Genomic DNA, 27,818 nt, shown 5'->3' with positions numbered 1-27,818 from the left:
TTATTAGTACTCTACCTTTATTTAAGTAACTCATAACCAGCTGATTCAAAACCAAACAAACCACCTTCAGTTTTTATTTTCTGTGTGTGTGTGTGTGTGTGTGTGTGTGTGTGTGTGTTTCTTGCAGCTCTGATTCCCACAACTGCTCCTGCCTTCCGCTGTTCCTTTTGGTGTGACTCCTAGGTAAGAATTCCAGCCTTGTCCCTCCTCTTTTGAAGTCTCAAGGTGATCCTGGATAGCCAGTCTTCCTGGCTGGAATGGCATGAAGGATAAAAATAGTGTAAAGTCATCTAAAAAAAACAATTTAGGCAGAAAAGGAGGTGAAACCAAAACTGATGTCAATGTCTCATGCTGCCTCTGTTCTCAGCTATCAAGTAGTAAAGAGCTGGTTACCCAAAATGAAGAAGGCAGGTATTGCAAATCAAAATGATTCAAAAATTCCTTAGCATTTTGTCATTTATCCCATTATCTTTAAAGAATACTATTTATTTCTAAAAGCCCACAATGCTGGGCAACACCTGGGTTTTACACTTGAGAAAACTAGGGTCCCTGAAGTTGCCTTCTCTTTTTAGGTCCCTTACCAGCTTGAACCTTGGGGAACAGAGGTTGGATTACATATGCACTATGCCCTTTGCATAGAATAAAATTTTAATAAATATGAGCCCATTTGATTTTTCCCAGCAGTAAGTCTCATGTAAGGGTGGTAAACATAGACTAAAGCTTGCAGGCTGACTTAGAAGACAGCTGAGCTCACCAGGGAGTTTGCGGGTATTTTGTTTTCCAGCGGACATCATGAGTAGTGACAGTGAAATGGAAGTGTACGGCATAGCTGCTCCCTTCCTCCGGAAATCAGAAAAGGAGAGGATCGAGGCTCAGAATCAGCCTTTTGATGCCAAAACCTACTGCTTTGTGGTTGATGCAAAGGAAGAATATGTCAAGGGGAAAATTAAGAATACCCAAGATGGAAAGGTGACGGTGGAAACTGAAGACAATCGGGTAAGCTTCTCCAAGTTCCCTGGAGGCAAGTGGCCTGTCAGTTGCTCCTGGCTGCCCAATTTAAGCCTCTACCCTCCACCCCTGGTCACTTTTCTCTGTTTGGTTCTGCTACAGAAACTGAATTGTTCACACTGTCTTGGTGTAAGTTAAGACAATAATATCACTGTCAAAGTTTTCTCATGTATCCTTGGAGAAAGCAGAGAGAATATTGGTGTCAGAATTTAGGGGTCACTGTAGGGTCGGTGGTTGGGGAGAGTAAGGGAAAGCTCTGGTTGAAGATAATCAAAATAATTCATGTTCAGGTGCTTTTGTCAATGTTCACATTCCTGTCGATCAGAGGGTACCAGCTCTGTGCATCCTACATCCTTATGTGGAATTGGGAGTCCAACAATTAGAGGATTTATTAATCACTTCCTTTAGGTAGCCTAGGTTTCTTCCTAATTCTTCTAGCTACATCCATCTAATTGAATTTAGGGTTGCCTAGAAGGAATCTTCATGTAGCACATGAGAAATAGTAGGCTCCTCACTAATGGTGATGCATTTTCTTTCACGCTACCTAGTGTCCCAGGCTACTGTGGAAGTGCAAGAATAAAACAGGGAAAAATAAGGGCAAAAAAAATGGCATTGTTGAATTTGATACAAAGGAAAAAGACATGGAAAACAAAAAGAAAACAGACAGAAAAAGTTACCTCACTGTTACCAAGTGTTGAAATTTCTGGAATGCCAATTTTTGCCTATTTCGAACATACAAGCTAAACATACTTTACTAAACACAAGGGACAATAAATAAATAAACCCAGTGGATGATAATCTAGGAGCTCCTTCACAAGGAGGGATAGATTCACAGAAGTCAGCTGAAGTGAATCTGTGCCAGGCTGATATCACTTATTTGTGGAATATAGAATAACTGGGTAAAGAAATGTAATGTAGTAAAGGCGACACCCTCAGCCCAGAGTGTAGGGAGGAGAAGGACAGAGAAGAAAAGAAATGGGGGAGGGATGGTTAGGAAGAAGATGAGAAAAAGGATGTAATGAGGAAAAAGGGGTAAGGGGCCTCAGGTATAAATCTAAAGCATAGACTCAACACAGTGAAAACATGAGATCTAAACTAATAAGAATTTGAAATGTATCTGTCAAGGTGGCAGGTCGGAGGTGGGGCTAAAGGGAGTATGAGAACACTGGAAAGAAGTTGACATTGATGATGGGATTGGTGTTGGAATATTGTATTCCTAAAACTCAACTACAAATAATCTTGTAAATCCAGTCTCTTTAATTAAACAATTTTTAAAAAAAAATATATGTTAATAAAAATGGCAAAACAAGACACTGAAAATTAAGATTTCAATGTGCTAAAGTTCTACTTTTAAAATAAACATATTTTAATACTTAAAACAAAAGTGTATCTATATCAGAAGACAGGAAAAGACATATTTTATACTAGGCTCCTTTTTGGGAGGACGGGGATGGGAACAGAAAATTTAGCATCTTCCAGCAAGGTCTCAGAGAGATGTAGGTAGGGCTCAAAGCAGGGGGGAGGAGGCTGATCTCAGGTACTCTGGCCTGAGGCACTTCAGCTTCCCCTCAAGGCCAAAGGGTATTGAGACAGGTGCTTAGTACAGTTCCAGGAACTGATCTTCTGCCCCAGTTTCTTCAGCTGGTTTTAATGTTCTGTCTCCAGGAAATCAGGAGGGATGAGGTGGGACTGGAGTCTCTTCCATGAGTGTTAGCTGGGAGGATAGTGCAGCAGCAAGATGTGGATGGAGGGATAGAGAGCTGTTTTCAGAACCCAGAATGTGGATTCACTCTGTGGGTGCCAGTCTGTGGACCCAAGACTGCCTCTTTCTTCCTGACTTTCCACGCCTGAGGGAAATAGACATACCATATTCTTTTTAAAAAATAATTTATTATTATTTTTTATTAAATCACCATGAGAGAACATTACAATGCTGTTCAAGATTGTGTTTCAGTCATACAATGTTCCAACATCCATCCCGCCACCAATGTAATTTCCCAGCACCAGTATCCCCAGTGTCCTTCCCATCCCTTCAAGCCACCCCCCACCCCACCTGGCCTCTATGGAAGGCATGTCTCTTCTCCTTCCCTCTCCCCCCCTCTCATTTTAGGCATTGTTGTTTGCAGTACAGATGCTGAAAAGTTATCATGTATATTCTTTACCTTATCAGGTCCTTTGAATAGAGAGAAAAAAGCCCATCAGCTGCTGGAGTTTGGGTGTAGCTAGTGTTACTGAGCTGAAAGTTTCCAATTGGCTTCTGTGTCTATATCATCCCCCACCTACAGAGACTTCCCTCTCATTCTATTATTTTTTCCCTCTTCCAGATGAGAGAGAGACCCTGAACAAATAATTTTCTGATTTTATTATCGCCCCTGACACTTTGTCTCTGCCCCCTACCACCACCCTCGCCCTCATCTCCATCCAGTACTTTTTATTTGTATTGATCTTAGAAATCTCTTCAGGGTAAGGGAACTCTGTAGCAGGAAGAGCATAGACTTTAGGTGAGCACAACTATCCTTTTCTTCTAGACCCTGGTGGTCAAACCAGAGGACGTTTATGCAATGAACCCACCCAAGTTTGACCGTATCGAGGACATGGCCATGCTGACACACCTGAATGAGCCAGCTGTTCTGTACAACCTCAAGGAGCGATACACCTCCTGGATGATCTATGTGAGTGTTCTCATTTGTGTAGGTTTTCTGGAATATTTGATGGGGCAGGGGTAAAGATGATGCTGGGGGGTTAGGATCTTGAGAAATTTACGTTTAATAAAGTTATTGAACAATGACAACAACAAAGGAAATAAAAAGAGAAGAAAGGGGAAGAGATAGAGATAAGAAGGTGTGAGCTAGGAGTTGGAAGGAGGAAGAGCAAGCAGGAGATCAGGAGAGAGGGGATCAAGATTTGGTTTCAGTATCAGTACTAGTTGTGGAGGTGTGGTTACTCCTTCTACATAAACAAATCTGATCTACTTTCTTTTATAGGTTTATGATAAAATGAAATAACAACAAAGGAAAAATGTTTGGTATATATACATATACATACTCATATATATGTACACTATTATACACATGTAAACATACTTTTTTTTCCTGTTTCACAGACCTACTCTGGGCTCTTCTGTGTCACCGTCAATCCCTACAAGTGGCTGCCGGTGTATAACCCTGAGGTGGTGGATGGCTACAGAGGCAAAAAGCGCCAGGAGGCCCCACCCCACATCTTCTCCATCTCTGACAACGCCTATCAGTTCATGCTGACAGGTATGTTTTCAGGGAGGAAATATGGTGCAGTGGGCAGTTACTTGGCAGAACCTCAGAAAACTTTGGGCGACTCTGTCCTTCAGTCTGACCTGTGATAGCCAGCACTAAGGAGAGGAGGTTCAAAATCTTCTCAAAGGCAGAAAAGTCCCATTTTAGGGTCTTATAGGATGGTAATTTTAATTTCTATGAAAGAATTGAGGAGATTATATGAAACTAACAGTATTTTTGAGTTAAAAATATTAGAAATATTATTTTAAGCAGTCTAATACAAGAAATCGCTGGTTGTTTTCATATAGGGGCTTTGCCTTTCTGAGACATATTCTCAAGAATGGGGCTATTCTAGCTCTCACTTAGGACTAACCAAATAGAAAATGGAACAAAAATTGTGCAATTGAACTCTGAGTGCTTGAGAATGATGCAGGATTGGAAGCTCTTTTTATGTTTCTATCAACTTTTTTTTTTAACTTTTGGCAGATCGAGAAAACCAATCCATTTTGATCACGTAAGTATAGAGAGGCTTCATAGCCATGGCTGTTCCTGCTGCAGAAGGTCAAGGTGCTTTGGGTCTCCTCTAATAACTAGAAAGTGTTTAGAGCAAAATCTATGCTGCAAAACACATTTAGGAATAGACAGGAAGGTATGGGTAAGGTCACAGAAAACAGAAATAGGAGTTATCCCTTGACCATTACCTTTCTGTCGGTCATTCACATTTGCTTGGTAGAGGGTGTGTGTGTGTGTGTGTGTGTGTGTGTGTGTGTGTGTCCGTGTGCATGCACTCAGAATACATCCAGGTCCTGTCGGATAGCATCTTGAGGAGACTCTCTATACTAACAGAATCTCTCTCTCTCTCTCTCTCTCTCTCTCTCTCTCTCTTTCTCTCTCTCTCTCTCTCTCCCTCCCACCCCATTTCATAGTGGAGAATCTGGGGCAGGGAAAACTGTAAACACCAAAAGGGTTATTCAGTATTTTGCAACAATTGCAGCTACTGGAGACCTCGCCAAGAAAAAGGACTCCAAAATGAAGGTAATTTGGAGAAGTACCTTCTAACCTTTGTCTTAACTTTAGAACACGGTGGCCTTTTCAAGAAAAGAATAGTTCAGGAGTTTGAATATTGAAGAGTAACCAATCCTCTTAGACAACCCAGTGTGTGGTTTATTGTATAAATACACAAAAAATAAAAAGGCCGGCGGTCAGGCATGGAGGCCCCAGGATCTCTCAAGCACGTGCACCTTTGTTTTCTCAGCTTCTGTCCTCAGCCCCATCTTCCCAGGCTCTCTGATGCACGAGTTCCCCCAGAGAGCCCTGAAATCTCCCTTATATAGATCATAGTACCTCTAAAGGGTGCAATATAGTGATGTCATCAAAAGGAGTTACAGATAGAGCATTGAGGCAAAACGTACATTGTTTCTTTACATCTGCAGGCCAGTAATCCTGGCTTCACCTTTTACAAGCTACAAGCACTTGGATTAGCACAACAAAGACCAGTCTGCTAGAGCTTGGAATCTACATCTCCAAAATCAGCCAGCCTGGAGCCAGGCATCTACATCCCAAAGACCAGGCCTGGCTTAGCACCTGGGATCTGCATACCTAAGGCCAGCTAGGTTCCTGTGAGATAAGAGAAACTGCCTCAATATACTGAAATCATTTACTGAAGGCAGTTTGAAGGGGAGAAAGTTCTGTCTCATCCAAGCTAGTCAGGACACACAGGAAAACTGCTCCTAGGACGTGTTTCTCCTCTCCTTGTCCAACCAACATATAAGCATACATAATATTAATCATTTTGTATGGACACAGTAAGAAATACTTTGAGTTTATAGAATTGCTCTCCTAGGGCGATCTCGATCTCAGACTGCAGTGCTCAGGCCAGATATCTTTCCTATTCCTAGCAGCAGGGACCTAGTCTCATCGTTACTTTTGGATCATGACAGCATTTGCCTATGATCAAACTCTTAACTTATAGTTAAGAATCGTGGCACCTTGGCCTGGCCCATCGCGATGCCAGGGTAGCACATAACTTACTGGCTTGCCCTGGTTTCATCCAGTCCCACGTCGGGACCCTGCCCTTGGGGTGCTAGGAAGTGAGGGCAACTGAGGCTTAAATTGAGAAGGCAGATGCCCAGGAGTGAATAATATTCAAAGCCAATCAATTCCTAAGTTATAAAGCATAATATTAATTGTCTTCCTCTATCTATACAAAAAGGACATTGCATTAAACTATTCAAAAGACATAAGGAGAGGAGAAAGGCAATATTAACTTGCAGTACAAGTTCAGTGTCCTAGAAGGATGAGGCCTTACAAATTGGTTGGGGACATTTAATTCTTGAACCCAGCTGTAGAAAGCAAATCACTTCACAATGCTTTTTCAGCATGTCTGATTTGGGGGGGGGGGGTAAACTCTAAATAATAGTGGTGAATCTTTTATTGAAACAATGAATCTAATCAAAGCAGATAGAGTGTTAACTAGAATTCATCTGCCTCACAGGGACGGGGAGGGGTGGGGGGTGGGGTTTTATTGGGGTTCTTCATGGTAAAAAATAAGTATTGGTAAAGGGAAATGTGTTTGATATTTGCATGACTGAGACATAAATCTGAAAGCTTTGTAACCTTTCCCACAGTGATTCAATAAATAAATTAAAAAAAAAAAACAAATTGGTTGGGGAAGAGAGCATAGAAGTGGTTACAGACAAACAAAGTAATGGGAATGACTCGGGAGCACTGTGATGGGTGCAACCTGATAAACCTAAGATCTGTGTACTCCAACAGTTTATCTTATAGGACTAGATGCTATGATTTCCTAGAAAAATATGATTCTAAGGCTTGGGCTAGAGAGATAATACAGAGAGAAAGTTGATTTTCTTGCATGTAGCTGACCCAGGTTTGATCCCCACACCATATATATTTCCCTAAGCCCTTACAAGAGTGATTCATGATTGTAGAGCTGGGAGTAAGACCTGAGTATCACCAGATATGGCCCCGAAACCAAAACAATCCAACAAAAAAATTCTAAAGCTTAATGAGAAAGATTAATTTGGGAGAAGCTCACAGAGCTTGTTCAGTTATGGCAGAATCACATATACTTCCTTTAGAGAATGGTGACATACAAGAATGGTGTAGTAATGAAGTATTACTGTAATATGAAATTACTCCAGACAAATTAATCAGAGAAATTGGTCCTACAAAAGAATTGAATATTAGTGAAAATATGTCAAGACCTCCAAATGAAGCCAAATGTAAAAAGTGGCAAAAATTCCTGAGAGATGCTGATACTTTGGTTGATCTTCAAATTGAAAAGTCAGAGAGGGAGGGACCAGCTTTACAAGAGACCGATAGGCATCAATGACAACAGTGAAAAAGTGGGGAAGCATCTATTACTCTCACTTTGCAGCTCTTTCTCTCTTGATTCTTGTACTAGGGGACTCTGGAAGATCAAATTATCAGTGCCAACCCATTGCTGGAGGCCTTTGGGAATGCCAAGACTGTGAGAAATGACAACTCTTCACGTTTTGTAAGTCTGAGTTCAGTCAAGTTGAGATATACTTGGTGGTATACAAGATAAAGTTCTTTTCCTTATAAAAGTTTTGGCCCACAGTGGTTACACAAAATAGGAACAACATACATTAACAAGACAGTTTTGGATAATAATACCTTCTTGTGGAATCCACTGAATTGAGTCTATGGCAGAATAACTGGTGGCAGGCAGGGTCTCCTTTAGACAGCATTGACAGACAAGATCTCTTGAGGGACTGGTGTCTGAACTGAGATACTTTCAGGAGGAAGGGAGAAAAAGGGAAATAAAGCCATATTATTTTAGGTAGAGAAGGGTCTGGTCTAGCCAATGGACCTAACAAGGACCCATGTTCCTGTGAAGAAGGCAAGGAGGTGAGCCTCACAGATGTAAAGCAAGGGTGGGAACCATAACTGAATCTTCTAAGAAGCCATTTAGATTTTAGTCAGGAAACTACTAATTGTTTTCCAAGCAGGGAAAAAAATACAATTTGATTTAAATCTTGAAAAAAATGTTGATTTACTTTGTCACCTGGATGAGTGTGTCTCTTTTGAGATGGTATAGCAGAAGGGGTAGATATACAAAACTGGTGACGGAGAAGAAGGAGGGTGCACCATGGTAAGTGCTGGTTCCTCTCCATTCTACAGGGAAAGTTTATCCGAATCCATTTTGGCACCACTGGGAAGCTGGCCTCGGCAGATATTGAAACTTGTAAGTAGATTTCTGGAGTTAGATGATATCTCTGGTTCATGGAAAACAGTTTGGAAGAGTGCAATGTTTGTGTTAATAGATCTGCTGGAAAAATCAAGGGTGACTTTCCAGTTGAAGGCTGAGAGAAGCTACCACATCTTCTACCAAATCCTTTCCAACAAGAAGCCTGAGCTTATAGGTAAGAAAAGAATTAGAGAAAGTTTTAGGCATTTCAGTTCAGTGATGACTATACAAAATAATTGTTCTATACATAGGTGACTCAAAAGTCAACAGAAAAAGTTGTTTAAGGGTAGCATGCAGCATTGTGAAGAAACCAAACCCAGTGGGTGGCAAGAAAACTAAGGCAAGATTAAACTCAAAGCAGATTTATAAAATGCTTTATATTCGTCGAGCATTTAACTGTCAATGCTATTCTATTAAAAAAGACAGGCCGTCACAAATGCTAAGTCTCTGCAAAATCAGATTAAAATCAGATTAAAATAATACTCCCTGTGAATATTCCCTGAGATGTCTTGCTTTTTGGCTCTGTCTTTTCAGATTTTGTTTCAAGCCTGTATATAAGCTGCAGATTTTTCAACAGACTTAAGGCAAATCTTAGATTATACCAAGCAAAGCTTGCTTCTCCCAATGTGAACTCACGTTTTGATCCACACTCAGCTGCTTTTCCATTAACTTTCTGCAATTACATTTAAATGTACCATTCATATGTAAAGCAGATAATTTAAATATCATCTCTGGGATTCTGAATCCACATATATGGGAGGGCTGTGTAGTATGCACTGTACTTTATATTTAGTTAGAGCCTGAGTGTGGCATGGTGTCTAAAGTAGATTTCTACTTTCAAATTCAATTTGGATGCTTGAGATGTCAGTGATAGAGAGCATGTCTTGCATGTGTAAGGCCTTGTGCCTGATGCCCAATACCACGGGGTGGGAGGGACCAAATATTTATTAAGCTGGGATCCAGCAACAAAAACATGTGCCTAGCAGCCCAGGAGCTGTAACAGTTTTTCCTATTTGTGATGGTGTGTCCTCCTTTGTTTGTTGTTTCAGAGCTGCTGCTTATTACAACTAACCCTTACGACTACCCCTTCATTAGCCAGGGGGAAATCCTGGTGGCCAGCATTGATGATGCTGAGGAGCTATTGGCTACAGATGTAAGTAAAACAGAGAGAAGAATACAGGCTGCTTTATCTCAGTGGAGTCAGTAAGGCTTTGGGTTGTTATTCTATTTCAGAGTGCCATTGACATTCTGGGCTTCACCCCAGAAGAGAAATCTGGGCTCTACAAACTGACAGGGGCCGTGATGCACTATGGGAACATGAAGTTCAAGCAGAAGCAGCGGGAAGAGCAGGCAGAACCGGATGGCACGGAAGGTACAAGCCCCCTGAAACAGGTTATCTGCCAGAGTAAGAGAGTTTGTTTTCATTTGAGATTTGATGCCTCTTTTGAGGAAATAGATTCTTCTACCTGGAGAAGTGAACAGCTTGAGTGCTCGGACTGAATTGCTAGAATGGTCCAGTTTCAGATGTAACAAGAAATGATCAAGCTTTCTGGAACCAATTACTAGCTTTTCATGAAATTTAGTCTGATTCTCGTAGTGAGAGCTTTCATTGTCCACATGAGAGCAGGTTAGAGATAATGGTATTTAAAACCAAAACAAGCTTAACCAGACTTAGCAGCATCTGTACAATTTTCAAAGTGGTTCTTCTACTTTCCCAAGAATTAGGGATTTATCTTTACGATTATTTTTCTTTTCTTGCCAGTGGCTGACAAGACAGCCTACCTGATGGGCCTGAACTCTTCAGACCTTCTGAAAGCTTTGTGCTTCCCCAGAGTGAAAGTTGGGAATGAGTATGTGACCAAAGGTCAAACTGTGGACCAGGTAAGCAAATGCTTTCAGGACAGGACAGCACAGTTATCCAGCTGCCACTACCTCGGTTCATCATCTGATCTCTGCCTTTACAGGTTCATCATGCTGTCAATGCACTTTCTAAGTCTGTTTATGAAAAATTGTTCTTGTGGATGGTCACTCGCATCAACCAGCAACTGGATACAAAGCTGCCAAGACAGCACTTCATTGGTGTTTTGGACATTGCAGGCTTTGAGATATTTGAGGTTTTTATGAGTTTTGTTCAAGTTTTTAGTATGACTTCAGATAGGAAATTGGATTTCATGATCCTATAAGGAATATTTCAAAGTGTTATGCATCACATATTCTAGAAAAATTAGGGTGGCTCATGTGGAAGGTATGTAACCATGTTTAGAGGAATCTTATTATTTTACAGAGATAGAAGACTATCAAGTGAAAATTTAAAAGATATTCTTACATGGATAATTGTTTTAAAGAGTCAGTGCATGGCTGAGAAGATACCTCAAAGGAACATGCAGAAGACCCAGGGTTATCTCTAGCACCATGTGATCCCCTAAGCACAGCTAGGAAAATCTCCTATCACCAGGGCTGTAGGAGCCTCAGGAAATCACTGGGTGTGGCCCAGAATTGAAACCAAGCAAAAGTAAAAATTAATATTGAGAATTTTATAAGTCAAAAATGAAAAATACATACATTTCTTACTAGTTCTGGGCGGGTAGGGCATTTGCCCTGCATGGGATCAACCTGGGTTTGATTCCCATCATCCCATATGGTCCCCTTAGCACCGCCGAGTAATTCCTGAAATCAGAGTCAGGAGTAACCCCTGTGCATTGCTGGGTGTGACCCAAAAGGCAAAAAAAAAAAAAAAGGACATAAAGCAGATGTAATATGTGCAGGTGAATGTAAATGAGTTTGTGTTTTATAGAGGAAAATGAGAATCATTTCGCAGTTACTCTTCAATATAGCTACAAAATAGGGCAGATTATAGTAATAAACAGAAGAGGATCAAAGCTTAGAAATTCAGGAGAGAAAGAAAAACATTCTGGTTCAAAGTTCAAAAAAACTTTGAGGAGGAGATATGATCTAAGCTACAATTTGAGTGTGTATTTGAAGGCACATGTGTTAGCAAGAACCTAAGTCAAAGAAGAGAAATGCTGATGGGGTTTTTATTTTGAAAGAATTCTAACTTTCCATGTGAATATTGTGTTTTTGTGTTAGTATAATAGCCTGGAGCAGCTGTGTATCAACTTCACCAATGAGAAACTGCAACAGTTTTTCAACCACCACATGTTCGTGCTGGAGCAGGAGGAGTACAAGAAGGAAGGCATCGAGTGGACATTCATTGACTTTGGGATGGACCTGGCTGCCTGCATAGAGCTCATTGAAAAGGTATTATATTCTGTCCATTCAATAACTTCTCATACTCAATTACTCATCTCTATAGCTCATAAATACACACCATGCATATTTCATCTTGCCTTTTTCTAGCCAATGGGCATCTTCTCCATTCTGGAAGAGGAGTGCATGTTCCCCAAGGCCTCAGACACCTCCTTCAAGAACAAGCTGTATGACCAGCACCTGGGCAAGTCCAACAACTTCCAGAAGCCTAAAGTGGTTAAGGGGAAGGCTGAGGCCCACTTCTCACTGGTGCACTATGCTGGCACTGTGGACTACAGTGTCTCAGGTTGGCTGGAGAAGAACAAAGATCCTCTGAATGAGACTGTCGTCGGGCTGTATCAGAAGTCCTCCAACAGGCTCCTGGCACATCTCTATGCCACTTTTGCAACAACAGATGGTAAAAGACTCTCTCTAGCACGACTTGAGTTGTGTTTTCTTCCTTTATTTGATACACAGAAATGAAAAACCAAAACCTTTATTAACAGCTAACTTATTTTCATTTTTTATTTTTTTATTATTAGTGAAATACCATGTGGAACAAACTTTCGTGCTTGTGTTCCAGTTACACAATGATCAAGTGCCCATCCCTCCACCAGTTCCTATTCCCCACCACCAAGGATCCCAGTATCCCTCCCACCACCTTCATCCCATTCCCCAACCCTGCCTCTGTGGCAGCGCATTCCCTTATGCTCTCTCTCTCTCTCTCTCTCTCTCTCTCTCTCTCTCTCTCTCTCTCTCTCTCTCTCTCTCCTTTTGGGTGCTGTAGTTTTCAATAGAGGTATTAAGTGGCCATCATGTTTGGTCCATAGTCCTCTTTTAGCCCACATCTCCCATCTCGAGCGGGCTCTCCCAGCACCCTTAATTTGGTGTTCCCTTCTCTATCTGAGCTGCCTTTTCCCCCAGCATGCGAGCCCAGCTTCTAGGCTGTGAGTAATCCTCCTGGTACTTATCTTTAATGTTCTTGGGTGTCAGTCTCCCATTCTGTTACTTTATATTAATTGAGTGTTTCTTATTCCCATCTTATTTATTTTTCCCATCCCTTCACTATGTTGTTGTTCCTGTTGTTATTGCTGTAGTACTCCAGGATTTACAAACTATTTCTTTCAGCAGACAGTGGAAAGAAGAAAGTTGCCAAGAAAAAGGGTTCTTCTTTCCAAACCGTCTCTGCCCTTTTCAGGGTAAGAAAAAAATCATCATATTCTCTCATCCTCTGAAAATGAGCAATGTGAAGATTCTAAACTTGATTTATTAATAATAGTCCTGAGGTCTTAATCTTGTCACTATTTCTTAGAGAATTGAAGCTAGCTATTTGGCTTACTTATTAGTTCTTAGTCCAAGCTTTCTGACTTGCCTGAGGAGCACTGGTGATAGCATCTCAGGCTCCTGTGATTTGGATCCATCACTTTATTTGCTTTGGGAAGGCATTTTGTACTTGATTAGTCTCTGGCACACTATGAAGTGAAAAAGTATCTTACTATAAATTACATGTAAAATGTACATATATACATACATATACACGTATTTATGTATCTGCACTTTCACTTACCTTTGATCCTTCCGTCCATTGTTCAGGGACCCAGGAGTCTCTGCTGATGGTACTCAGATAACTAATTAGGGCTATTCAATGCTAGGGCCCAGCAACACCACACTGCTCTGGTCCAGTAGCACTGGGGCCACCAGGGCTGTCAGCTGTGCTCAGAAGTTCATGTAATGCTGGGTATCAAACTTAGGTCCTTAAATAATCAAGGAATGCACCTTTGACCCTTGAGATATTTCTCTGATATATTTCTACAAGCCCCACCACAAAAGACTTTTTTTAAAGTAGAGTTAATTTCAGGGCTGGAGCAATAGCACAGTGGGCAGGGCGTTTGCCTTGCATGTGACCAACCTGGGTTCGATTCCCCGCATCCCACATGGTCCTGAGCATTGCCAGAGGTAATTCCTGAGTGCAGAGCCAGGAGTAACCCCTGTGTGTTGCTGGATGTGCCCCCCCCAAAAAAAGTAGAGTCAATTTCATTATATTTTAGAATTCATGATAGCTTAAAATGCATTTATTATTTTATTATAATATATCTTTCTCTGTAAAATGCCTATACTAGACTGCCAAATTTAATCTTTTTTATTTAGGAAAACCTGAATAAATTGATGTCAAATTTAAGAACCACCCATCCCCACTTTGTGCGTTGTATAATTCCCAATGAAAGCAAAACTCCAGGTGAGACACTTTATTGCTTTGTAGATGGTACTTTGTCATTATTTTATATGTTTTTAAAAACAAAATGATTTTATATGAGAGAGAGAGAAAGAGAGAGAGAGGAGGCATTCTATGAAGCAAAAGAAAGGAACTACATACTCATGCTGGATTTGGGCAATTCCAAAATTAAATGTGCTTCATTTCAAAGAAATTCTGTGTGAAGATAACATTTCTTACTTCCGTATTTAGGGGCTATGGAACATAGCCTTGTTCTCCATCAGTTGCGGTGCAATGGTGTCCTGGAGGGCATTCGCATTTGTAGGAAGGGATTCCCAAATCGGATTCTGTATGGGGATTTTAAACAAAGGTGGGTAACAAAACTGCTGTACCAAATGATCATTGAGTAACACAGGAATCAGGGTACCTCTTGCCCAAACACTTGATGTCTACATACAACTTGGACTTCCTAAAAGTTAATTAACTAAAATATCCTGCTGGGCTGAAGAGATAATACAGTGGTTGGTGCACTTGCCTTGAACATGGCCAATCTGGATTTGATCTCTGGCATCTGATATGATCCCCTGAGCACAAGGAATGATTCCTCTGTGCAGAGCCAGAAGTAACCCCCTGAGCATCACCACATGTGGCTCAAAAATCAAAAATAAATAAAATTAAGTAGACTGTTATTGACCAGTAACCTCACTGATACTGTAGTCATTCACATATATTTCTTATGTTAATATGTATTGAATACTTTGTTATTAAAATGAAGTAAATTATAAAAACAAAATATTATTAAGAATATCACAGTAAGAAAAGTAAGAAAATGCGTTTATACTACTATATTATATTTATAAATACCACAAGTTTACATAATTTGTTTACATGAAAATCCACATGTTAGTGGATCTACAAGTTTCAAGTCTTGGTGTTCAAGATTTAACCATGTATATGTCTTGATGAAATGTGCAAATTCTAGAATTTGAATGGGAGCAATACATATAAAAAGAACATTTTGTGGGGACAATTATGGGCTCCAGTGACAGATGGAAAACTTGACAAGAACACAAATACTTCCATGATTTTATAGTAGGAGCTTATTTCACATACAGCATGGAAAGAATACCTGTACCAAAAATCAAGAATTCTAGATTCCAGGGCTCTATACTGTGATTGGACAAGATTCCTTTTTTTCCCTGGACCTTAAAGACATTATAGGAAGAAAGGGAGGCATTAACAAGAGAATGTAAAGGTTCTGTTTATGCTAACCATCTCTGGGTCTGTGGTGACAGATACCGAGTGCTAAATGCCAGTGCCATCCCTGAAGGGCAATTCATTGACAGTAAGAAAGCCTGCGAAAAGCTATTAGCATCCATTGACATCGACCACACTCAGTACAAATTTGGGCATACGAAGGTAATGCCTTAGTTCTGAGAGATTCTGGACTTTTGTCCCTGTTAGACATGTCCCTGAAAACTGACTCATGTCATTTTTATTCCCTGGAAGGTGTTTTTTAAGGCTGGATTGCTAGGAGTCCTGGAAGAAATGCGAGATGACCGACTGGCCAAACTGATTACTAGGACACAAGCTGTGTGCAGAGGGTTCCTCATGCGTGTGGAATTCCAAAAGATGGTGCAGAGAAGGTCAAGCAGTTTTTGTTCAAGCATGAGCTATAGGGGGGAGTGGGATTCTGTTTTTGATATAATCAATATATTGTTTTTAGGGAGTCCATCTTCTGCATCCAATACAATATTCGTTCATTCATGAATGTCAAGCATTGGCCCTGGATGAAGCTATATTTCAAAATAAAGCCTCTTCTCAAGAGTGCAGAAACTGAGAAGGAGATGGCCACCATGAAGGAAGAGTTCCAGAAAACCAAAGATGAACTTGCCAAGTCAGAGGCAAAAAGGAAAGAACTGGAGGAAAAACTGGTCACTCTAGTACAAGAGAAGAATGACCTGCAACTCCAAGTACAAGCTGTATGTATTTAGGAATTTTTATTTAACATTTTTTTCTAATTTGATTATTAAAGAAAATTGAGTTTTTGGAGGAATTTCTGCTTTTAGTTAGGATGCTTCGGAGCGATAGCACAGCGGTAGGGCATTTGCCTTGCACGCAGTCAACATGGCTGACTCGAGTTCTATTCCTCTGCCCCTCTTGGAGAGCCCGGCAAGCTACCGAGAGTATCTCGCCCGCACGGCAGAGCCTAGCAAGCTACCCGTGATGTACTCGATATGCCAAACACAGTAACAAGTCTCACGATGGAGACATTACTGGGCCTGCTTGAGAAATATATATATATATATGTAATAGAAATATTAAATGCCAAAAACTCACATCATGAAATTTTTTATATATGTATTTTTTTAAGGAAAGTGAAAACTTGTTGGATGCTGAGGAAAGATGTGATCAGCTGATTAAAGCCAAATTCCAACTAGAAGCCAAAATCAAAGAGCTGACTGAGAGAGCTGAGGATGAGGAAGAGATCAATGCTGAGCTTACTGCCAAGAAGAGAAAACTGGAGGATGAATGTTCAGAACTGAAGAAAGACATAGATGACCTTGAGCTGACATTGGCCAAGGTGGAAAAGGAAAAGCATGCCACAGAGAACAAGGTACTCTCTTTATGGATCTTTCCAGGTTAATGCTCTTACTGAAAACTTTTATTATTCCTTATGATTGTTTGTGATTTCTTCATAGGTTAAAAATCTTAGTGAAGAACTTGCTGGGTTGGATGAAACCATTGAAAAGTTAACCAGGGAGAAGAAGGCCCTTCAGGAGGCTCACCAGCAGACCCTGGATGACCTCCAAGCAGAAGAAGACAAAGTCAATTCTTTGAGCAAAATCAAGAGCAAACTGGAACAGCAAGTTGATGATGTAAGTAAATGAGGCTAATTGTAGTCTCAGGATTTTAGGTTTAGAGAAGCCCCAAGAATGTTGCTTATTCATTGTTGTCTAAAGGAAATTGAAATTTTTTTCAGCTGGAAAGCTCCCTAGAACAAGAAAAGAAACTTCGTGTAGACCTGGAAAGGAACAAGAGGAAACTTGAAGGAGACTTGAAGCTTTCTCAAGAATCCATTTTAGATCTAGAGAATGATAAGCAACAACTGGATGAAAGACTTAAGAAGTATGACCTGAAATATCTGAATTCAGTTTTCTAGGTTATTGAATCTTGTATCTTCACACATTCTTCATTTCTCTTTGCAGGAAGGACTTTGAATATAGTCAACTGCAGAGCAAAGTGGAAGATGAACAAACTTTGGGTCTCCAGTTTCAGAAGAAAATCAAGGAGCTGCAGGTAGGGATTAATTAGACTTTATTTAGCATGTGGCTTATTCACAGAGAGATACCTATTTACCTCTGTTGCTATTTGAAGCATGTGAACTGTGTTATATGGTTTCCCTTGTGCTTGAATCACACAATATACATGGAACACTTATCCGTGGTTGTTTTTTTTTAAAACCCACATAGTTGAATTATTGGTTGTTAATATTTAGTTTGGAGGTTCTAGCAGGGGAGCGCAGCTACTCGTATACCCTCGACCGAAGACATGGCCGACCCGAGTTCGATTCCTCCGCCCCTCTTGGAGAGCCCGGCAAGCTACCGAGAGTATTCGATATGCCAAACACAGTAACAACAAAGTCTCCAATGGAGACGTTACTGGGCCCGCTCGAGCAAATCGACGATCAACGGGAGGGCCTTTACCTTTACCTTTAATATTTAGTTGAATGGATAGCATCCTTAATTTTCTATGCAGGCATAATTGCCATATTAAGGCAGAGAAAAATTTCTGCTAATGGAAATTAGCCTTTTGATTTCTGAAAAATGTAAGCATTGGGTTTCTTTGCTGGAAATAGAAACTAGCTTTTCCGATATATGCACTTGCTGTTCTGGGGGATGGGGTGTGAACGACTCTCCTCTTCAGGCTCGAATAGAGGAACTGGAAGAAGAGATTGAGGCAGAGAGGGCTACCCGTGCCAAGGCCGAGAAACAGCGGAGCGACTATGCCCGGGAGCTGGAGGAGCTGACCGAGAGACTGGAGGAGGCAGGAGGTGTCACCTCCACCCAGATAGAACTCAACAAGAAGCGGGAGGCAGAGTTCTTGAAGCTGCGGAGGGACCTGGAGGAAGTCACCCTGCAGCATGAAGCCACGGTGGCTGCGTTGCGGAAGAAACATGCAGACAGTGTGGCCGAGCTCGGGGAGCAGATAGACAACCTGCAGAGGGTCAAGCAGAAGCTGGAGAAGGAGAAGAGTGAGTTCAAGCTGGAGATTGACGACCTCGCCAGCAACGTGGAGAGTGTGTCCAAATCCAAGGTGCTTAGGCAGAATGAGCCAACCACTTTTTACAAAAGAGATATCTGTGGTCTTTCAAATATGAGTATGGACTTAAATTTTCTCTTCTTTTTCAATATTCTTAGGCAAATTTGGAGAAAATATGCAGAACTCTTGAAGATCAACTAAGTGAGGCCAGGGGCAAGAACGAGGAGATTCAGAGGAGCATGAGCGAACTGGCCACACAGAAGTCTCGTCTTCAGACCGAGGCTGGTGAGCTCTGGGATAGGGGAACTGGTCAAACTTAAAGGATAGTATCTACTTGGGTGGATAATTTTTAAGAACGCTTAATTCCGGGGGAAGTCATTGGAATAAAAGCACAGTCTGCTCAAGCTATCCTCAACATTGAGAGTTCAGTAAAGGGTGAGAGTAGTAAAACAGAATTACCTGGGACTCAAATATTACTGGGTACAAACTCACAAGATTATTGTTAGTTTGCATAAAAATTAATAATAAAGCAGAAATATCATTGAGAGCCAAATCAGGTGACCTTTCTTCTTCTGCACGTGAATTCTTATTATCTACAATAAAATATTTTAGAAAATAAAGAGACATGACCAGTTTGTATCTATTCTTGGTCAGATATATAACTTGGTGTGTGTAATAAAAATATAAGAAAAATATATATATATTGTTTCTTTTGGGGCCTGGCTGTGCTCGATGCTTACTCCTGGCTCTATGGAGGGGTTACTCCTGGCAGAGCTAAAGGGATGATATGCAGTGTCAGGGACTGAGCCAAGGTTAGCTTCATGCAATTCAAATGCCTTAACCCCTGTACTGTCTCCCTGGTACCTATTTGTGGTATTTTCCCTGGAAAATATGGCTCCAAACAGTACTATTTCCTGAGTGCATCATCACAAGTGAATATTTTGCTCATAACCACAACTATGAATAATTTAGTAGCTCTTTCTACAATTATCTACACACCTCACTTCTGGAATCAGAAGGCCTCTACATCTAACCATTTTAGCTTCACTTACCCCAAGAGAAACATATAAAAATATCATATTATCCCCAAACTTTCACTTCAAATTACTAAAGATATAAAGTAACAAGGAAAGTAGCAGTTTCTTAATAATCTATTCACAGAAACACCAGCTACTAGAAACTTTGATGGGAGTTTTAGGTGTTCTTAATAATATTGGAACTTACAATTATTCTCAATGGGCAAAAAAGAGTCACTCAAAAGTTCTAGGGGTTTACAACAACTTGTCAGTTTGTGCTTTCAGTCTTCTTTTCAGGGACACATCCCTTTGCCCTTCTGAAAGTACCATGCCTTTCTTCCAGATAGTAGCACAACACCTTACACATAATAGGAAGTGGGCCAATGCATGAACAAGCAAATAAAGTGAATATATTTCCTTCTGAACACAGGTGAGCTGAGTCGTCAGCTAGAGGAAAGGGAAAGCATAGTATCCCAACTTTCCAGAAGCAAGCAGGCATTTACTCAACAAATAGAAGAACTCAAGAGACAGCTAGAGGAAGAGAGCAAGGTATGGCTTTAGGTGAATGCTCCTTGACCTACTTTTTAAATCCTATGTTCAGGGAGGGATAAAGGGAGCAGAACTTTATTCTGTTTGTTATGATAGAAACATGTCTAAACTGTATCACATGAATGGATGAGAAATTTTAATATACTGAAAATTTTCCTCTTTTGTTGACTTTTGCAGGCCAAGAATGCCCTGGCCCATGCCCTTCAGTCTTCCCGCCATGACTGTGACCTGCTTCGGGAACAGTATGAGGAGGAGCAGGAAGCCAAGGCTGAGCTGCAGAGGGCAATGTCCAAGGCGAATAGTGAAGTTGCTCAGTGGAGGACCAAGTATGAGACGGATGCCATCCAGCGCACAGAGGAGCTGGAGGAGGCCAAGTATGTCACCATATTTTTCCTTTAAAGGAACCTAGAACTATTGATACTGGGGAAATATCTCAGTAGTCTTAAAGAAGATAAATTGCATGCTCAGGGACCCAAGTTTGACTCTGACCTCAGACAACTCCTTGAGTATTTGGTATGTGGGTATGTCTCTGGTGGTGCTTAGCTGTACTCCCCAGCTAAGAATTCAACTGTACCACTAATTGGCTGAGTATCTTTGTGTGTGGCCAATGAGCCTCCTGGAAGTGCTTGGGAAGTCTCTCAAAAGAATAAAACTCTTGAAACTCTTGAATGGCCATATAATAGAGAGTACCTATTTTAGAACTGCTTTGAAATAATTTTTTTGTTAGATATTCCCGATCTTCTCTTTTTAAAATGCAATGCCGTACCATTAAAGGAGTTTGAATTAGCACTTTCAAGATAAACAAATCTGATATTACAGAGAAGACTCATTATTGATCACCGATGTGTTAGCAGATAGAAAACTCTATGCTCATGAAAGTAAGAGGGTATATGAGTCACATCAATTAGTGACTCCAGCTTGATGAATAGTTGTATTTATGGGGACTGCAATTTAAAAAGCATCTGCTATCTTTCAAATTCCTTAGGAAAAAACTTGCTCAGCGCCTTCAGGACTCAGAGGAACAGGTTGAGGCAGTGAATGCTAAGTGCGCTTCCTTGGAGAAAACCAAGCAGAGGCTGCAGGGAGAGGTCGAGGATCTTATGGTTGATGTGGAAAGAGCCAACTCCATGGCTGCTGCTCTGGACAAGAAGCAGAGGAACTTTGACAAGGTCTGGACTTTTGACAAGGTCTTTCATTACCTGGTAGTCACGGGACCAGCCCTCACTCCCTCACTCATGATGTGACCCATGAAAAGTTCCAGAGCGGCATTGCACAGTATTTTACTCCATTTGTAAAACAAAACTCAAATGGATGTGTGTGTGGGAGTGGTGATACATTTGAAACATTGTCAGTAGACACAATGCCATTTCTACAATGCTCTTGAGCCTTAAATATTCTTCTACTATAACAGCTGGCCTGTCTGGATGGTTGACATATGGAAGTCTCACTCAGATGCTTTATGAAAGCCCCCTTTCAGCATTTCAGTTAGATTTAAAATAAAGTTCTAATGAAATATTTAGAAATGCAAAGCCCTTTTCCCATTAGTAAATGGGCAATTATGTCCAGCTAATTTCTCAAAAAATCTTTTGCTTTTTGGAGATAAAAATTTTTGCTAATAGATTATTAATGTTGAGTCGGTCACTGTCACTGTCCTCCCGTTGTTCATCAATTTGCTCGAGTGGGCCCAGTAACATCTCCATTGGAGACTTTGTTGTTACTGTGTTTGGCATATAGAATACATCATGGGTAGCTTGCCAGGCTCTGCTGTGCGGGCGAGATACTCTCGGTAGCTTGCCAGGCTCTCTGAGAGGGGCGGAGGAATCAAACTCGGGTCGGCCATGTTGGCTGCGTGCAAGGCAAACGCCCTACTGCTGTGCTATCGCTCCAGCCCAGTGTTGAGTAGATTTATGGAATTTTTTGAGTAAATTATTGATTTGGAATTTTGAAAAGTTTGATGAAATTATGAAATTTTTTGGTTAGTCCAACAATCAAGAACAAATAACAAAACACAAAAAGCTTAGTTAGGCTACCCCAGCCTAGGTTGATTTACTTAGAAACTTGGAGGAAAAGAGCTAATATTGGAACTACCCTACTTCTATTTTTTTTCAGGTGCTAGCTGAATGGAAAACCAAGTGTGAGGAGAGCCAGGCAGAGCTAGAGTCATCTCTGAAGGAATCCCGTACCTTAAGCACCGAGCTCTTCAAACTGAAAAATGCCTATGAAGAAGCCTTAGATCAACTCGAAACTGTGAAGCGAGAAAATAAGAACTTAGAACGTAAGCAGTTGAAACTATTATGGAAACTTGCTTTTGCTATTGTCAGAGTATGTGCTTCAAAACCTTACCCATCCTACCCCATTCTTATGTATAGTATATTGTGTTCATCATCAAGGGGTTATTTTCTATGCAATATTTTAGTTTTTGTTTTCTTTTGTTTCTTTTGGCTTTGGGGCCACATCTAGCAAATCTCAGGGGTTACTCCTAGCTTTGCACTCAGAAATTTTTCCTGGTGGTGCTTGGGGGACCATATGGGAATGTCAGGGATCAAACTCAGGTCAGCTGTACAATCACTCTGCCCCCTCTGTATGATATCTTATCTCTTGGAAAAGCATCCTTAAATAATAATAAATGAGTTAAAAAGCAATCCATTGGTGGTTACTATGTTACTATGCCTAGAAACTTGGGAAGAGTCATTTAAATATTTAATTATTTCTTTACAGAGGAAATAGCAGATCTCACAGAACAAATTACTGAAAATGGTAAAACCATTCATGAACTGGAGAAATCACGAAAGCAGATGGAACTGGAAAAAGCTGATGTACAGCTGGCTCTTGAGGAAGCAGAGGTGAGCAGAATTAAGAAGGCAGTGACAGACACATTGCAGGAATGGTGGGTCTCTGGTGGTGGAAGCTCACTGATCCCATTCTACCTTTATTTTTCCCTCAGTAAAGTCATATTCCTAATGCCTTCTCCTTTCCTTTCAAATCACATGAAAAAGTAACTGAGAATTATGTTTAATTTATTGGATGATTCATTGCATATGATGGTTTAAATTGTATTATTGCATGATAGTATAATAATGAAAAAAAACCTCCTGTTAGGGAAGGTTTAAAAAATAGTTTTGGAATATTAATGTTTTAGAGTTACAAGTACAAGATCTACATTATTCTAACAGGTAGTTTAGCAAACCGATACTTGCTTCGGAACTGCTTCTGTTTTATTTTGTTCTTTTTCTATACATATATCAAGAGCACCTATTAAACTAATTTAAACATACATTTTTAGAGAAGTTATAGCTTCACAGAAATCTTGAGAGGATACAGGGATTTCACATATACCTATTATTTTTCTTTCCACATTTAAAAAAGTTAAAGCACTGTGATTTACAATGTTATTTGTAGTTGAGTTTGAGACACACAATACTGCAGCATTGGTCCCATCACCAGTGTCAACTTCCCTCCACTAATGATCCCAGGTTCCTTCCCATATACCTCCCACCCCCAGCTTGCCCTCTTGGCAGGCAATTTCTAAGTTTGAATGTTAAAGTTTGGGTCTCTTGATTTCAGTGTTGTTAATTATGACTTGGCTATTTGGGTCTATCATTCCTCATCACCACCTTTGCACCAGACTTCCCTGTCTTGACCCCTGATGTTTCTCATCTGTCTTTTCTCTCCTTTACCACTCCACTCATTTCCTTCCATTTTCCTACCTACTCTCTGGGTCCAAGGTCGATCAGGGAATCTCTTTTTAAAACATTACATTCCCTTATCCAGTGATTCTAAATACTACATATGGTGGTATCATCTTGTGTTTATCCCTTTTCTTCTGACTTTATTTATTATGATATCTTCCAGTACTATCCATGTTGCCATAAATTACATAATTTCATCATTCCTAATAGCTGTGTAGTGTTCCATTCTGTATACATACCACATATCCATGATCCACTTATCTGTCATTGGACAATTAAGTTGATTCCAAATCTAAGCTATTGTACTGAGTGCTGCAATGAATAATGATGTGCATATGTTCTCTTGTTATTTTAAGGCAGCTCTCGAGCATGAGGAGGCCAAGATTCTCCGAATCCAGCTTGAGCTGACCCAAGTGAAATCAGAAATTGATAGAAAGATAGCTGAAAAAGATGAAGAGATTGAGCAGCTGAAGAGGAACTACCAGAGAATGGTGGAAACAATGCAGAGTACCCTGGATGCTGAGGTGCGGAGCAGGAATGAAGCCATCAGAATCAAGAAGAAAATGGAAGGAGATCTGAATGAAATTGAGATCCAGTTGAGTCATGCCAACCGCCAGGCTGCAGAGACCCTCAAACACCTCAGGAGTGTCCAGGGACAGCTGAAGGTGTGAAATCCTCCCTCATTCTCAAATGTGCTTTGAGGTAGATGAGACTTGTGACTCAATGCTGTCAACTGCCTATTCTTTTCTTTATTCTCTGAGTAGGACACCCAGATCCACCTGGATGACGCTCTCAGGGGCCAAGAGGACCTGAAGGAGCAGCTGGCCATCGTAGAGCGCAGAGCCAACCTGCTGCAGGCTGAGGTGGAGGAGCTTCGGGCATCTCTGGAACAGACAGAGAGAGCCCGGAAACTGGCGGAACAGGAGCTCCTAGATTCTAATGAAAGAGTACAACTGCTACATGCCCAGGTAAGGCCGGGGGAGGCAGAGGAAAAGGATCCTGACCTAGACCTGCATGGGTAACACCCATTTCTGTCCTAGAACACCAGCCTCATTCACACCAAGAAGAAGCTGGAGACAGACCTCATACAGCTCCAGAATGAGGTTGAGGATGCCAGCAGGGATGCAAGGAATGCTGAAGAGAAAGCAAAGAAGGCCATCACAGATGTAAGTCTCTCCATGTATTTTTGCCAAGATTGTGCTTCATTCAGGCCCCCATCCTTTTGCCTGAGATACACTTGGCTGTACCGAGGTGCCGTAAATCACTCCCACTTTCCCTCAAACTCATCATGTCCCCTCCTGCATGTCTAGAAAATGAACATGAGAAAGAAGATCACCAATTTAAAAGGGAACATATTGTTTCTTAAGCTCACAAAGTTATATAATATTATTATAAGTTATAATATTATTTATATTTTATTTATGTTATAATATAAGTTATAATATTATAATTAATCATAATATAAAATATTATAAGATTATATAATATATTATAATATTATATAATATATATTGGTTATAATATCCCTTCAACATACTCCAAACATGAAAATCAGTGTCACACTAAATAAAGCCTGCATTCCTCATGCCAGCTCCTAAACTTCCTGGTTTTCAGACTCTTCTCTGTCAATCTCAGTTCTAACAGTGACCTCTACTACCCAGTGAAGAACCTTACCTCACAACTTGTTCTCCTGTATGATCAGGAACTTGCCCCTCACCCCTCAAAGACGTTCCTGTAGTTTCATTATTCCCAAGCTTATGACACTAGTATCAATGGAAACTTCTACAACATCAAAGCTATTTCCAAAACATGCAATGATGATAATGTGATAAAGTGCTTCTAAGGGATAGGGGAAGATTCCAAGAAGAACAGTTTAATAAAGAGAAAAACATTTTTTATCCATTCCCTGAAAGTTTAATTCCTAAGTTTATTTTATATACTTGATATAGCTTTCTAATTCCATCGTGGAAGCAAGGGCTCAATTAGAATTCCTCTGCCTCATTTCTATTGCTTTTTTTCTTTAGTAAAGCTCTGATTCATGGGTACATATGAGTTGATAGCACTAGAACACTTGACGTTTGTTTGCATCTCAATGGGTGTGATTTGATTTTCAGGCGGCCATGATGGCTGAGGAGCTGAAGAAAGAGCAGGACACCAGCGCCCACCTGGAACGGATGAAGAAGAATATGGAGCAGACGGTGAAGGACCTGCAGCACCGTCTGGACGAGGCTGAGCAGCTGGCCCTGAAGGGTGGGAAGAAGCAGATCCAGAAACTGGAGATGCGGGTACTTGGTAGAAAGAATACCCAGTATCAGCATGGCCTTCTGGTCCTTACAGTCCAGACTGACTGCTAACTTTTCTGTAGATCCGAGAGCTGGAGTTTGAGCTTGAGGGGGAGCAAAAGAAGAACACGGAGTCTGTTAAGGGCCTGAGGAAATATGAGCGGCGGATCAAGGAATTGACTTACCAGGTGAACATCATTCTGAATTCTCCAGAATTCATGAGGAAACACACTTAGCCTTAGAGAACTGATTGAACTTCATGCCACTCTGTCCCATCTGTTGGGTTTCCGTCCCATGTTCTCACTTTTAGAGTGAAGAGGATAGGAAGAATATGCTGAGATTGCAGGATCTGGTGGATAAACTTCAAGTGAAAGTCAAGTCCTACAAGAGGCAGGCTGAAGAGGCTGTAAGTCAGATACGTTTGTGATTTCAGAATAGCAGCCGGATCTTTTTTTTTTTTTCACAGAAAGATCTGAGACAGGTGCACACCTGTCTTACCCTTTTGGGCTCTTTGATTTTAGGATGAACAAGCCAACGCTCATCTCACTAAATTCCGAAAAGCGCAGCATGAACTCGAAGAGGCTGAAGAACGTGCTGACATTGCAGAATCTCAAGTCAATAAACTTCGTGCTAAAACCCGAGACTTCACTTCAAGCAGGGTGAGTGACCGTTACTGTACTTGGGTGGGGAACTGGCAAAAAGTATGTGTGCTGTACTTGTTGCTGCTAGGATGACTAGGGGAAAGAACTGCAATTAGAGAGACCTTAGTCTTAGAAGTGACCAATCTTGGGCCCAGGAAAGGAAGGGAATTGCTTTGACTCCCCTAACTGAGAAGAGCCCTACTGGAACGAAGGTCTATAAGTCTTGATGAAACAAATATCTTCCTGAAAAGAAAATGAGATAAAACCTTTCCAATTGAGTTCTTTCAAAGCACCTCTGCTGACATGGAAAGATACCTCTAGGTGATTTCCTCTGTATGATTGCATAAATGTTCTCTTGAAGTCTAAAAAATGTTCTATATCCTGATGAAATATATAAGTGAGCATCTTAGTGGTATTTGGTGGGAGAGAGAGTAGGAGAAATGCACATCTGTAATCTGTTACACCTTTCTCTCCAGATGGTGATCCATGAGAGTGAAGAATGAGCAGTCCATTTCTGGAACAGGACAGAAAAGATGCAAAGCATATTTTTTTCTTGGTTCCTGATTATTATACCTAATTTCCATGGGATTGCTGTTTACATGCAATAAACTTTGCTTTATTTTCAAATTGGAGCTCTTTTATTGTTATAGTTTTCTCTTTGTGTGGATCTTGTTCATTGGTAATTTTTTTACAGTGGTATAGGTATAATTGAGTAACCAGATGACTTGATAAATTCAATTAGCATGTATATACCAAGACAAGGAGGGATTACTTTTTGTTTAAGTTTATGCTAGAAAACAATTACTCTGAGTTTAAGCACTATTTGGTAGGGAAGGGGTTGGAATAGTTTGACAAAAGACTTGTTCAATATAAAATGAGGGAAACACAAAGAATCAGAGAAACCATTTGTGTTTTAAGATATTCTATCAAGAAGTTACCTCTGGAATGTGTCTGTTGGGAAGCCCTTCATGCAACCACTAAGCATTAATATTTATACACAAATTATTTCTCCAAGAATTCATTCTAAATATACTGCTGAATAGAATCTATTTCAGAATAGAACAGAAGACTCACCCTTGATTTCAAACCTATCTTTACTTTTAGGACAGAGAAAGAAAGAAATTATTGGAAGTGGGAGGAAGAAGGTGAGAAAGGGAAGTAATAGAGGAACATGGGTCACGTGGCTCAGATATACCTGTAATGTGGGACAGTGGTGTAGCTATATGTCCAAAGCATAGACTCAACAACACTGTAACTATGAGATCTAAACTACAAATACGGAATTTTGAAATGAGCCTGTCAAGGCGACAGGTGGCAGGATGAAGGGAGAAGGGGTGGGAGGGAGTGTGGGAACACTGGTGGAGTGAACTTGACATTGGTGGTGGAACTGGGATTAGAAAATGTATGTCTATGTCTCAACTATCAATAAATTT

At 40.6% G+C, this 27,818-nt stretch overlaps 1 protein-coding gene across 1 annotated transcript; it reads left to right on the top strand.

Annotated features, from left to right (window-relative positions):
* Window positions 1-792: 792 nt before the first annotated feature.
* Window positions 793-27,017, top strand: LOC130027255 (myosin-3). Its single transcript, XM_056117928.1, has 39 exons — window positions 793-996; window positions 3,537-3,680; window positions 4,112-4,268; window positions 4,743-4,770; window positions 5,183-5,291; window positions 7,681-7,773; window positions 8,421-8,484; window positions 8,564-8,662; window positions 9,537-9,640; window positions 9,721-9,859; window positions 10,250-10,368; window positions 10,452-10,601; window positions 11,575-11,745; window positions 11,845-12,151; window positions 12,862-12,932; window positions 13,882-13,969; window positions 14,198-14,315; window positions 15,241-15,364; window positions 15,455-15,591; window positions 15,672-15,927; window positions 16,320-16,562; window positions 16,648-16,824; window positions 16,929-17,074; window positions 17,155-17,245; window positions 17,873-18,262; window positions 18,367-18,493; window positions 19,655-19,773; window positions 19,951-20,147; window positions 20,759-20,942; window positions 21,883-22,048; window positions 22,492-22,616; window positions 23,819-24,127; window positions 24,227-24,430; window positions 24,503-24,628; window positions 25,577-25,747; window positions 25,828-25,932; window positions 26,055-26,150; window positions 26,266-26,403; window positions 26,862-27,017. The coding sequence occupies exons 1-39, from the start codon at window positions 793-795 to the stop codon at window positions 26,886-26,888; spliced, it is 5,823 nt and encodes a 1,940-aa protein (XP_055973903.1). The 3' UTR covers window positions 26,889-27,017.
* The last annotated feature ends 801 nt before the right edge of the window (window positions 27,018-27,818 follow it).

This window comes from Sorex fumeus, unplaced genomic scaffold (assembly GCF_029834395.1).
Source record: "Sorex fumeus unplaced genomic scaffold, SorFum_2.1 ptg000036l, whole genome shotgun sequence".
Classification (NCBI taxonomy): Eukaryota; Metazoa; Chordata; class Mammalia; order Eulipotyphla; family Soricidae; genus Sorex; species Sorex fumeus.
The sequence above is the reverse complement of the archived record's forward strand: the minus strand, read 5'-3'. Positions and strand labels throughout refer to the sequence as shown.